The following is a 13,310-nucleotide window of genomic DNA, read 5'->3' on the forward strand; positions in this document are numbered from 1 at the left end:
AATGAGAATGAAGCAATTAACGAGATAGTTTGTGGTCGATGATGTCTAAAATGTTTATGAAAACTGAGGCCGATGAAAAATTTACTCCAATTTGATAGTTTACTGGTTAAATCATTCACATCATCACGAATCTGGAGCAAAGCTAAGGTAAGAAAATGTATTTGAGCATCGAATATGCTCAGTTAAGATGATTTTTATACCAACTGATCATTATCATTCAAGTACCGTTGTACATTGGAAATACGGGGATGTTGATGGGAGTGATACCATTTGCAAAAAGTCCAGCTGTCCCAGCCCAATCTGCATTATCATAAATTAGAGCCCGAAAGTAGTCAACAAGGAAGGAACAACTTACAGCTCAAGAAAGCAACCACAAAACCCAATGCGCTTCCAGCCGTCTCTAGACTCTTCATATCTAACATGTAGCCGCACGCGAGCAAGATCAGAACAAGATCTAGGAAAACCAAATCCAGGAACAGGATCCAAGAAGAGCGCATGGCAGCCACAGTGAAGATTACAGTTAGGATAAACCACGCCCATAGGTACATAGCCAGGGCAGTCGTAAACTGATCATTGAGTTGGCTAGTCTTTGGATCGGTATATGCTGTCATGATTCCGGATCCCGGTAGATATACCATGGCATAAGAGAGATTGAATGCGCCATAGCTGGGGAACACCGTTGCTCCGAACTGTTTCGTTAGAATTTATGCAAAGCATGCTTGGAGGCATCAACCCACAGTGCTGCCGCTAAAAAATTCCATGATACCCGCGATGAATTGGCATACTCCACCGAAGAATACCAGGACTCCAATTAATACATTAGGAGTCGCTACCCCACGAACATTAACTCCGAATATGGAGATCAAGAACATGCCTGAATCTGTGAGTGTCATCTCCACTAAGACGAATATAAGAAGCAAACCATTGGCAAACGAAAGTAATCCTAATGGAGAAGGATTTGCAAATCGTCGATGGACAATAGGATGAGAGGGCTGCGTTCGGTCGTCCGTATGCCCGCCATCAGTTTGCAGCCTCTCAAGATGTGTGGAATTTTCGCCATTAGATTGTTCAATCTTAGAGGCCTGATCGAATGATGCTGTGTTTGGAACCATAACTATGATAAACGAAGTATTTTTGATGAAGAGAACCAGAATGTCTGGCCTTGATACTCATGTGCAGCATCACATGAAATTTATGTGTCAATTTATTTCCATGCATAGATTTGCACTACGAATAGCTCCTAAACTTCATAGTGAGCTGGCTGTAGAGGTTGACTCATTGCTTGACTAAATTACCTTCAACATAATCTCATCGATTGGGTGCAACGTGAAGCGATAGGGGAGGAGCTACTTGATTGTCAAAGCGTGATGAAGTTAGATTGGACCAAGACGATCCGCGTACTTGATACTCCAGGTTTCATTTTCACACAAGGGAGGAGGGTTAGTTGATTTGATAACAATCTTGTCGCTGCGATTTGAGCATATCGCGAGGTGCTTGGCTATTGTTAGAAGAAGGAGATGGACGGAGATGGACGGAGATGGCGGGGCGAGTCCGTTTGTTTCTCCAAATACATGTGGGCCAAATAGTCTTCGGCTAAGTACATGTCGTAGTCCCTAGGTGGGCCTCATGTTAGATTCGGATATGTGAGCGGAAATGACGGAGAGAGTGGGTCAGCATAGGTGAATACCCCACTCACGCTACGCGGGGTGAGGGCGGATTTTCCGGGCTTCTTAGAATGATTGAGGATGAGTCTTGCAGTGAAAGACCAACTACTTTCAGCAGACTTTGAGATTATGCTAAGTGTCGGTACGGGTGTGTGGTTGATCGATTCTAGCGTTTTGAAAAAGGTGGGGAAGCGGTGGATTAAGTGTCATCTCTAAACGTAGATCGCCCATACATTTCTTCCATCATACAAATAGTACTCTCAGTCAACACAGGTAGTTCGAGGATTATAACATTTTTATCTTCCTCGAACACATCACAAAATGACGCAGAATGGGCACTCCCACAATAGTTTCACAAACTATGTTGCATATCGCGACCCAAAACTTCTTGGGCAATCGCGAATTGGGCATCTAGAACTCGAGAATTCTATGATCCAACCTTTGAGCTTCACGTCCGGAGCTCTAATAAAAGACCTTTATCAAGTTATTGAGGTCGGCAGCTCGCAGATCAAACCTGCTGGCGAGAAATTCCCTCTGTCTTCAGTCGAGCTCCTTGCTCCTATTTACGGAAGAGATATACTTGCAGTAGGAAAAAATTATGCCGAACATGCTATAGAGTTCAATACTTCGGGCTATGACTCTAGCGACAAGGTCGATCAGCCTACACACCCTGTTATCTTTACGAAGCGAGCTACAAGTATCATCGCGAGCGAAGAGGCGATTTATCCACATGATGGGTTTACCGAAAGCTTAGACTACGAAGGTGAAATAGGTGTCATAATTGGGAAATCAGGGTTCAAGATTGAAGAGGCAGATGCTATGGACCATGTTTGGGGTTATACAATAATTAATGATGTGACTGCAAGGGAGCGTCAAAGAGACCACAAGCAATTCTATATTGGAAAATCGGCGGATACCTTTTGTCCAATGGTACGTAATATTTACTCCGTCTTAACTCGAGTCAATGACTGATACCTTGGTCTCAGGGTCCAATTGCAGTGCCCGCAAACAAGCTCCCGGAATCTCTTCGAGTTCAAACACATGTCAATGGAGAGCAACGTCAAAGCGCTACTATTGAAAGCCTTATATTCTCGATTCCAGTCCTAATTAAAACTCTTTCCGAGGGACAAACTTTGCAGCCAGGTGATGTCATTGCGACTGGTACTCCTGCAGGTGTTGGTATTGGCAAGAAGCCTCCAATTTTCCTGAAACCAGGAGATGTGGTTGAGGTATCCATCAATGGGCTTGGAGTACTTCGGAACAAGATTGGAGAATCTCAATCCACAAATCAGACTGTTGATCGTGTGGCCAAAGCTACCCATATCCCCATCAACAACCTTGAAAAGACATGCGGTGGTATTGGGCTTACAACAATCAATTCCAAACAATTGTACTATCGACATGCCGGCGAAGCTAATGGACCGCCCATTATCTTCATTCATGGTCTTGGTGGTTCTTCTGAGTTTTATACCCCATTAGTCAACGCACTAGGCTTGGAAAAGTCCCATTCTTTACATTTCATGGATCTTGAAGGCCACGGACTCTCTCCCACGATTGCGACTTCCTCCATTTCTATATCAAGTTACGCCGCAGACTTTGCAGCATTAGCACAGCATGCCAAAATCAGTGGAGTAACTATTGTAGCTCATAGTATGGGGTGTACTGTGGCGTTGAATTTAGCTCTGGAGCATCCCTCGCTTGTCTCAAGATTAATTCTCCTTGGTCCACCACCCACGCCCCTCCCTGAAGCTGTCCAAACCGGATCCATCTCTCGAGCGGAAATCGTAAGAGCAAATGGAATGGCTGCCGTGGTGGAAGCCATCGCAACCGCAGGCACGTCCACCAAATCCAAAACAGACAATCCTCTTGCAATAGCCGCGGTACGTATGTCCTTGCTAGGACAAGATCCTGAAGGGTATGCTAAGGGATGTACGGCTCTTGCTGGGTGGAGCGCGGCAGTCCCGATCGAACAGATCAAGACTTCGACCCTAATTGTTACAGGCGATGAGGATAAGGTATCGCCACCCCAGCTTTGCGAAAAATACGCGGCGGAAATCAAGGGTGCGAAAGTGATCACCCTGGGGGGAGTTGGCCATTGGCATATCTTTGAGGATCTGAGTGGTGTTGCAAAGGCAGTGTCATCATTCCTTGGATAGGCTCGAGGATGATACTAGCATTCTTTATCATAAACAATCTCACATTTTAATGCTGCAGTTCGACTTGCTCCGTTGGTCTCAAAGTTCCACCTAAACAACTGTACAATTTTCTTGATCCAATCGTGCGAATTTTGTGGAATTAGTCTGCTTTTCAAACGAGGAAATGTAACAGCATGAATACAATTGTAGGGATTAGAGCCAGTATGATGAGTATGACAATCGAGGTATGTAAATCATAGAGTCCGACTCAGACGTTACAGATATTACTGTTACCCTGCGTGCCTGACAGGGAACAACGAAAATTACCTGCTCAAGCTAAAAGAGCTAGTATGAAAAGAGTACCTATATATAATATATATATATATTGTGCAAAAATTCAATTTTCATGCCCTTAGGGGTATGGTCTGGCTCCATGGTAGTCTAGTCCTTTTTTGTCCCATCCCCACCTGACGCTAAAGTTAAGTACCGCATCGCACTGTATTATTAACAACCTCAAAACTCTCAACAAAGCAGTGCTTCTCGCTATCCTGGCAGCCTATCCCGCAATGAAGAAAATAGAGACTTTACTTCAATTGCAATCGGAACAACAATCCAATTGAGGTCGATCACCCACAGATTATGGAGCACTCCAACCAAGCTAGAATCCAAACTGTCCGTCCCCACAATGTCCGTCAGCCCGTCAGCTGTGAACCCTGTCGTCGCCGCAAGATTAAATGCTCGCGCACTCGCGCCCCCTGTGAGACATGTCGTCGACGAGGATGTGCAAGCAGCTGTTTTTACACAGGTTCTAGGGACTACACGCAGTATAATAATGATTCTACGTTCAACAAGGAGCTTCTAGACCGTGTTGCTAGTCTGGAGATGCAGCTTGAGAAGTATTCTGAGGCTAATATTGATGCGAGTTCAAATGCAATTGGCAAGCAGAAAGAAGACAGAGATGCGCAAAATACTATACTCTCTCCGCCTGAAGAACCCACAGCTGCAACTCCACAATACAATGCGATGCCTGAATCCACATCCTCGCGTTCGATGAGCTCCCAGCTAGAGAATTCGCCCCCTACCCCGCGAAATAAGGGAGTCTTAACTGCCCTGCCTAATGGGAATGTACATTACTCGCCCCAAATTTCACAATGGAACTCTGTACTTGTGAATACTAATCTTGCAATTGAATTGCCTTCTTTAGACGATGTGGATGATTCTCCTCCTGCTGATGTTGGATTTCCATTCTCCGCATCCACGTCCTCGATCTCAGTCGATGGGTTGCTGTCGATTTTGCCACCTACGCGTCAGTGCACGTATTTGAAGGACATGTACTTTTCGGTGTTGTCTCCTGTAAGCTTCACTTGATAATTGATACTGTAAACCTATCGGATTTTGAAATGGTTTTAACAAGATTTGTGAGACATAAATAGTTGTTCCACATCCTACACGACCCAACATTCCACTCCCAATACCAGCAATTTGTAGAGAATCCAGCTTCGAAATCGCCGTCCTGGCTAGCGATCTTGTTCGTCTTACTGGCCTTGGCTGTGAAAACCCTAGACGACAATGATCCTATCTTGCGCGACTTGGGACGTGGCGCAGATTCGTCCGCGGATATACGAGTATTGGGAAAGCGTTATCGAGAGAGGGCGATGCAATGTTTGGGGAAGCAGGGCGTGTTTTGAGGAAAGCACAATGTACAGTCACTTCAGGCGTTGATTTTGCTGGTCTATGCGATGAATCATAATCAAGAACCGACTTGGACCATTTTAGGTGAGTGCACTCCCAGCGCTCACAATCTGGTGAGATTTTGAGACGGGTGCTGAAATCAGATGCTGATGCACGTTTAGGCACTACATATCATGTAGCAATTGCCCTAGGCTGCCACGTCGATCCCTCAATTCTCCATCTCGACCTCATCCAAAGCGAAGAGCATCGTCGCTGCTGGGCCGGCCTAATGATGCTCTATACCATCCAAACTACCGCCCTCGGAAACACCGATTCTTTCTGGACGTGCAAAAACACCGTCCGTTTCCCCGCCGACGTAAACGATACCGACATCACCCTCACAGATATCCAAACTCCTTCCCCCGGTCCAACCCAAATGTCGTATCTACTCTTCAAATTCCAGCTATATGATCTCGCCAGCGCTATCTGTAGGGAAACATTCACTTCATCCATACCCAGCGCGCGTACGATTAAAGACCTCGACGCACAGATTTGTGCTGCGCAAGAACTTTGGGATAAGCGCTACGCATCGCATTCGTCACAAGCGCCAGTTCCCACACACCACGTTGTACATTTGCATATTCTGTACGGGTATTCGCACCAGCTTTTTCTGTTGCTGCACCGGCCTTTTTTTGCACAATCTTTGCAGGGGCTTGACCTAGAAGCGCCTAACGACTCCCAGGTTCGGTGCCTGGCAAGTGCCGAGGCCCTCCTAGACATTCACCGCACATTGGTAGAGACTCCCGCAAACAGGCCATATATGTGGTACACGCGAGGCCTGGGCAGCTTCCATGCATTTCATGCGGCAGTGGTGCTGGCGGTGGCGCTGTTGATGCCAGCTTATAGAGCGCAGTATGAGAGGTTCAAAGAAATGCTAGAGGGAGCGTTGGCAAGGTTTGTGGGAATGAGTGCGAGGAGTCGTGTATGTGAGAGAGGAGCGAGGATCCTGGAGTTCTTGTTGTAAGTAGAGTTTGAGCGTTTGTCTTCATGTATAGATGAAGGGAACTGATTATAACGAAGGGCAATGCCGTCCCCGAATCGAATACCAATAGAAGTAGTGCAAGAACAGGAGTGGATTTCAACCCGCTTGAGAGGGTTTGCGACGAAGTTGCAGGCTGAAAAGTGGCTGGGACCAGAGAGTATGGATTGGGTGAGTGTGATGATTTTTGTGTGGTTAGTTGAGAATGCGTACTGATATTTGCTTCCTAGGATGGATGGGGTGAACTTATGACGGATGTAGTAGTCGTGGAATGAAGTTTATGCTTATAGTACCATAAGAAGTCTATTCAAAAGCAAGATAAGTATCGTGGTTCGAGAGATGGTTGGAGCAATGGGGATTATACTTTGTGCTTCCGGGAAACAACATGTCATCTGGATTCTCGGACCCAATTGCAATCTGGAGCGAGAAGTCGGACAGAAGAAGAAAGAACTAGAATAAAGTCAGTGATGAATTGAGGTTTCATTAACATCCCTACGTTGAGATCCCCTATGATTCATCGTGTTTTGCTTTTGAGTGAACTGGTGCTGGATTTGTTTTCTACATTCACGATGTGACGAGGCGATGAAAAGGGGAATATGTTGTACAAGTATCTGAGATGGAACACCCTCGATAGAATATATAGAATGAGTGTTCATTTCCTCTTCTTATAGGGGGATATCCTCCAAGCCTCCGGACCCACTTCGTTCGAATCTATGAGATCTCCTACATCTTCTTTCCCTACTCTGTTCATACAACTAATTGATGTATCCTTTGATACACACCAAATTCGAATTACACGTTCACTTCTAAATCTTTGATAGGCTCCTTCATCTGGGAAAATGTCGTTTTGAGGTCCCGAAATGGTCTATATCAAGAAATCTTTCAGATAATAGTCCATTCAAAAAAGGAGTACACCGAGATTGCCCCTAATCTTCTAAAATAAGCTTCTACTTAGGTACCTAGTAGTGTGAGCTCTATCGAATGAGGTCAGATAATAAGGATACACCCTATTCGAAACTAATAGGATTCTATGATAAGCATAACCATTAATTATGGCATTTGATTATATGTTACATTTTGAACAAGGCTCACACTCATAGATGGTGCTCACGCACTTTCGTCATGTGATATCATGCTTTACCGAAGCACATGACACTAAACCCTCAAAGCTAGCCTGAAGGATTCATGTAGTATCGCTATTAATCGCTCACCATATCCTTTCTCTATATATTCCAACTTTAGAACCTAGCATGCAAAATGCCTCCCAAACGCAAACCTTCCTCCCCAAACCCTCCTATCCGTCCCCCTTGCACTCACCCCCACCTTCTCACCACCTCGCACCCCGCAGCACAATTTCCCCGTGTCTCTGCATCGCGTCGCGCAGCCGCCGCGACAGCTACCGGGATCCATAAAACTGGTATCACAGATACGTATCTCCATGATTTCGCATCGGATATAGAATTCGCATCTACATACCCTGCCCCCTTGGTGCTGAAAGGCGATGCGTTAGAGAGTGATGCGAAGGAGGCTGGTCAAACTTTTAGGGGATGGGAGAGAGGGAAACATAGAAATGCGGTTCCGAGGGTGGAGGATGGGGGGAAGCGGATAATTTACGTCGTGGGGCCGCCGGGGATGGATGGTGAGGAGATAGAGAAATTTATGAAGGGGTGGGAGGAGTGCGAGGTTGAGCATAGTGAGAATAGAGCAGGGGGTAAGGGTGTCGAGAATGAGAAAATGGAGTTGGATAGTTGGATGCTAGATGTTGTTTCGTATCTCCAAGCATTCTATCACGGTCTCCCAGTTAAACAAATGGATTCGTCACTCCTGAGTTTTACACCATGGGAGGAAGCCTCTTCACCCTCAACATCCAAATCCAAACCCACATCCAGAGCCACCTCCAAAAAGAACCCACCCAACTACATAGGCCTCCGCACCTCAACTTTCAAAACCGGTATCCGCTACCGCTCCACCCCATCCTCCCCTTTCACCCACCAGCTAAATCTTTCCGATCTCCTTGATCTCGCGATCGACATTCTACCCTCTGACGCATACGCATTACTTTTGCTCGTGAACCATGATTTATACGAAGACGACGACGACGAATTTGTATGTGGGAGAGCGTACGGCGGAAGCAGAGTAGCTGTTGTGAGTACTGCGCGCTACAGACCCGATCTAGATGCTGTGCAGGAAATCGAGAGAATTCATGCTTGGCCGGGGAGTCACTGCGTCGAATATATGAACGAGACGTGTGGTATTAAGAAGGGGAAACGAAAGAGAGAAAAATTCGATGAACATGAAGATAAAGAATATGCATCCGCGAGAAGTCCCTTGGTACGCGCAGTAACTCGACAGAATAATCTGACTCCACTATCTCCCTCTCCCACCGTTCCTGAAGATGCGCTCAAAGGTCTATTTCTCAGTCGCATATGTCGCACTGGGTCTCACGAGCTGGGCCATTGTTTTGGAATCGCACATTGTCCTTATTATGCTTATTGTATGCAAGGGAGCGCGTCGATTCAGGAAGATGCGAGACAGCCCCCGTATTTGTGTCCGGTGGATTTGAAGAAAGTGGTTACGGCAACGGGGGCAGATGTTAGAGAGAGGTATGAGGCGTTGTTGGGATTCTGTGAGAGGTATGGGAGTGCGCATATGTTTGTGGCGTTTGGAGAGTGGATTCGAGGAAGGTTGGAGCAGATCGAGAGAGTAGAGAGGAGTGGGATGTTGGAATGAGGCTATAAAATCGCATGTGGATGACATGATTTCCGTCATTCCTTGATACTTTACATTATTCTCCATTATTTTGGTACGATAAAAGCTGTTTCATTTCCATGTCACATCGATTTATCATTGCAAGATGTTTTAGGGGTATAAAAATCTGATATTTCTAGGTAGCCGCGGGTATACTTGGTCCTTCAAGGACTTTCCACCCGGTCAATTCAAAACTATCGCTAATGTGCTATCTCAAGCTTCCGGAGCTATTGCATCCCATACACTGATATCTTGCAGTTCCAATTCAAAATTCCAACCCGTTTGAAGCATGCCAGCATTATTCTTCAAACTATAAAGAGTACTACCATTCCCACCCATCACCTTAAATTTCCCTTCTTTCATCATGGCGAGCCTCCTAGTCCTGCAATCTCATTAGTAACCGTTTCAACTCGGCAGACAAAAACGGAAGAGACAAAAGCAACGAGAATAATTGAAAGAAAATGAGAACTTACCAGCAGCCATAGCCAGATACCACGTACGACTAGCTCCTCCATCCAACCAACTAGCATCAAATCCTGCCTGCGCAAAGAATTTCCACGACGCTCGAGGATCAATAATCGCCAAATTAGCATACAAAACTCCCTTCCAGCCACCAACCACGCTATCAGCTCTCCCATTTGAAAAGTAAGTATTCCATTCTTCCGTAACAAATTCCTCTGTTCTCACAAGTGTTGAATGTGGAAGCAGTGGAAGCATATGAATTCCCTGAACCAACTCTGGAGCTGCCCCAAAGTAGGTGACATGATCGAGTTTGTTTTCGAAGAGGATACCCGATACTTTGTTGCCGATATAATTGGATGGTTGAACCGTATTTGTAGATTCGTAGAGGAAGTAGTTTTGTAAGGATCGGGCAGTAACAGCCAGTTGTAAATTTCCTCTCGCTTCCATATTTGAGTCTCCTATTGTGCGGCCCCACATCTTGATAGCGTAGGCCGACAAAGTATCTTCAGATGAAGATTCTTCATCTTTACCATCAGCCGTTTCATAGAGACCGTGAGCCCAAGAGTGCCCGTGGTACCAATCGAAGTTACGGGAAACGGGGAAAAAGCTATCCTTGGGTGAAGGATTGGCATAATCTCGTACCATCGTATTTATGTATGCTTTGTTGCTTGCTATCCAAGTTGGATCTAGGTATCCAATAATAGCAGCTGCGTATACGAAATATGAATAATGGAAATGGTGGTCGTTATAATACGTGTTTCCAAAATCAACACCTGAATCTCCAGTTGTGTATGATGCACTAGAGACGATTCCTCCCCAGGCAGCTGATTTGAATTAGCCCGAGCCATGTTGATTTAGGGTACATAGAACTTACATTCATATACCAAGGGATATTGTTGCTGATTGTCAATAAAACGTGCGAAGTTGAGCTTTAGTTTGTTAAGACCTGCTTGTGCCAAAGCTGCATCTCCGACGAAATCATGAAGTGTATATACAATCTGCGCGAATTTGGCAAGTGCCTGTACAATGTTAATGGGATATCTTTTGATCGGTGGATGATACATACCTTTCCACTATAATACATGGAATTTAAGTTCGTTTGATCCGTCATATTTTGCGAAATCTCACTAGCAGCGATATTTGCAATGATAGACTTGGCAGCCGCAGAAAGCGAGTTCGAGCTTCCTTTCGTCGGACTCCAGGGTGCAAAGTTCATACTTACTGGTAAATCCTCCTCCATTGTCCAGGAGTCAGCAACGATAGCCGTCGCCGTGCCCTTGGTTGTTGTCGCTAATTGCACTCCATTGGTTACACAGCAAAGCGTGGCATCATCAAAGGATTCTAAGTGATGCGGCAAAGCAAACATTGCCAAAGTGGTATCGCTCAATCCCGCCTTGTTGAATGAAAGTGTATAAGAACCAACTGCATCACTTACATGACCCGAAACGCTCGCAGAAATTGGATAAGCACCGCATGCTTCATCGAACATAGCTTCATGTGCAGCACTTGCACTTTTTGCAATTTGGATGATTCCATTAAAGCCACTAGTAGCCTGAACTAGCCCATTGCTCACGGCTGTGAGTGTGAGGTTTTGTCCAGAGGGTGAATAGGCATATAAAAACCATGTCTTTCCATCTTCAAGTAGCATGGAGTACTTCGTGATTCCTCGCTTTGGGGGGGTGGGGTCTAGAGTCAACGTTCGGAAAAAGATGCCACTTTGTAAGATCGGGGTAGCACCTGCAAAAACAGCTGTCACAAAGCCCATTCCTTGAACCAAAGGAAATGTGATAGCAGGGGCGGCACCGGGAGTAGGATTTAAGTTGACATTAACCGAAAGATCGGTCAGAGAGTCGGTCGTCAAAGTTGTTGATGAGCCTAGTTCTGCCGCCGAAAGAACCAATGATTGTAATCCAGTTGGGTTTAAGAAATATGAAGCAGAATTTACTGTATTGTTCGGTCCAAATACTCTCTGATTGGCATCTATATGGACGAGGGTCATTCCCCAGCTCTTGGTGGCACCGCCTCCTTTTGACCAAGCAAGTGAGTATGGATGAGTCCAGGTGGGAGATGTTTGACTTCCTATCAATCATTAGTTTGCATTCTAGAAGCCGCTTGAAAATAATATTCATCGAAGATATCATTTTTCCAATTCCACAAAGGAGATTACATACCGAGAAAGAAATTAGCGTAAAACTTGTTAGTATCAAGTGGTGCACTTTGTTGTTTGATTCCTAGCCGAGGTACTGGATGATCTGAGCGAGAGCCTAGATTGGACGGAGGAGGTGAGGTGTCGATTGGCTGGAAGATATTGGCATCTGCTGCAACGGTATTTATTTTGAAATTGACTGGTGTTGGAGCAACAGGGGCTATCTGAGTTGTGGGTGAAGAGATGGATGATGTAATTATGGGAGGGTTGGTAGCGTGGCCAGATGTTTCGAGGCTGGAAATAACTGATCCTGTTGTGTCGAAAGAACCGGCCGTCGGGGAGGGTAGAACTTGCACTGTTACCTGCACAGTGCCGGAGATTGAGGAAGTGGTCAGCACGGAGACGGATGGAATGACCGTCGTCGTTTTTATGGAAGAACTTAGAATCGCACCCGGCGATGAAAGAAATAGGAATCCATCTGAAGAAGTTTCGTCCCGGAGAAGAGACTTGGGTTGAACAGTATGTATGTTTTTTGTGATTAGCGAGGTATGGTCGCCTTGTCCTTGAGGAAAAGGTGCACCGCTCACAATTGAGGCGAGTATATGGGGAACAAGAAATCTGATAGTTTGCTTCATACTTGAAACTTGTAAACTACCAAAACACTAGGAAGAGTGTAAGTAGATCGATGGAAAAGGAAAATAAGGTGGTAAGAATGAAGGGTTCTTAAGTGATTTCTCGACCTCTGTCAAATGATATAACTAGAGTGTAATTTGAAGTCTAATTTAAGTATATCATTCACTTCTTCTTCTCAACATCACTGGCAAATTGAACGTGCTTGTAAAATGAGGAGAGGGTTCCCATCTAGGTATGATTGTTATTATTTTAGATAACAACAATTAAGATTCTAGGAGGTGATAGGATAATAATTCGAACGTGAGTAATTCAATAGGTTTGTGTCAGAATAGCAATCACCGAGCACGCTGGATGCGATTTGGCAAAAATTCAATACTTGTGGAATGACGAGAAAGTTCGGCATCATGAAGCTCGAGGAAGGTACATTCGGCCCGTTGTGTATCATCAGATTTATACTACTGACGGGCGTCCTGTCAATCGACGTCAGTATAGTAGTGTGATACATCACTACTTGTATGATGTATGATCATCATGGAAATAAGATTGAGATATCAAAAGGGGGATATTTTGGTGATTGAAGGAGGCGTGTTGGTCGCGTGTCTGGAAAACGGTCAGAATGTCTTGGGGCCGGGAATTTTGTCGAAGAAAGTCGAGTTGAGTCAAGGAATGCAAAATCTTACACCTTGACTTTTCCATAAACCTCGAGAATTTCGGAGATAAATAAAAGTAAAAATAAGAGAAGAACAACATATTTTGCAATCGTTTTCTAACAATCCTCGATAAGTATCAGATGAGCGCGACTTTGTGATCAT

General features: G+C 45.1%; 5 protein-coding genes across 5 annotated transcripts; 3 read left to right on the forward strand and 2 right to left on the reverse strand.

Moving 5' to 3' along the window:
• Window positions 1–217: 217 nt before the first annotated feature.
• EAE97_000509 (uncharacterized protein) lies at window positions 218–1,112 on the reverse strand (the record flags this gene model as incomplete). Its single annotated transcript, XM_038871019.1, has 4 exons — window positions 218–300; window positions 356–689; window positions 738–874; window positions 923–1,112. The coding sequence occupies 4 exons, from the start codon at window positions 1,110–1,112 to the stop codon at window positions 218–220; spliced, it is 744 nt and encodes a 247-aa protein (XP_038738380.1).
• An 873-nt stretch (window positions 1,113–1,985) lies between these two features.
• On the forward strand, window positions 1,986–3,820 carry EAE97_000510 (uncharacterized protein; the record flags this gene model as incomplete). Its single annotated transcript, XM_038871020.1, has 2 exons — window positions 1,986–2,594; window positions 2,651–3,820. The coding sequence occupies 2 exons, from the start codon at window positions 1,986–1,988 to the stop codon at window positions 3,818–3,820; spliced, it is 1,779 nt and encodes a 592-aa protein (XP_038738381.1).
• Window positions 3,821–4,064: 244 nt separating this feature from the next.
• On the forward strand, window positions 4,065–6,998 carry EAE97_000511 (uncharacterized protein). The gene is made up of 7 exons (XM_038871021.1): window positions 4,065–5,152; window positions 5,233–5,424; window positions 5,515–5,575; window positions 5,635–6,490; window positions 6,551–6,680; window positions 6,740–6,822; window positions 6,886–6,998. The coding sequence occupies exons 1-6, from the start codon at window positions 4,439–4,441 to the stop codon at window positions 6,782–6,784; spliced, it is 1,998 nt and encodes a 665-aa protein (XP_038738382.1). The 5' UTR covers window positions 4,065–4,438; the 3' UTR covers window positions 6,785–6,822; window positions 6,886–6,998.
• Window positions 6,999–7,766: 768 nt separating this feature from the next.
• EAE97_000512 (uncharacterized protein) lies at window positions 7,767–9,239 on the forward strand (the record flags this gene model as incomplete). Its single annotated transcript, XM_038871022.1, has 1 exon — window positions 7,767–9,239. The coding sequence occupies one exon, from the start codon at window positions 7,767–7,769 to the stop codon at window positions 9,237–9,239; it is 1,473 nt and encodes a 490-aa protein (XP_038738383.1).
• Window positions 9,240–9,401: 162 nt separating this feature from the next.
• On the reverse strand, window positions 9,402–13,255 carry EAE97_000513 (uncharacterized protein). Its single transcript, XM_038871023.1, has 5 exons — window positions 11,891–13,255; window positions 10,786–11,798; window positions 10,594–10,738; window positions 9,731–10,543; window positions 9,402–9,639 (listed from the first exon to the last, which is right to left on the reverse strand). Exons 1-5 carry the CDS (start codon window positions 12,498–12,500, stop codon window positions 9,620–9,622), a joined length of 2,601 nt encoding a protein of 866 aa, XP_038738384.1. The 5' UTR covers window positions 12,501–13,255; the 3' UTR covers window positions 9,402–9,619.
• Window positions 13,256–13,310: the final 55 nt, after the last annotated feature.

This window comes from Botrytis byssoidea (genome assembly GCF_014898295.1).
Source record: "Botrytis byssoidea strain MUCL 94 chromosome Unknown BBYS_001, whole genome shotgun sequence".
Classification (NCBI taxonomy): domain Eukaryota; kingdom Fungi; phylum Ascomycota; class Leotiomycetes; order Helotiales; family Sclerotiniaceae; genus Botrytis; species Botrytis byssoidea.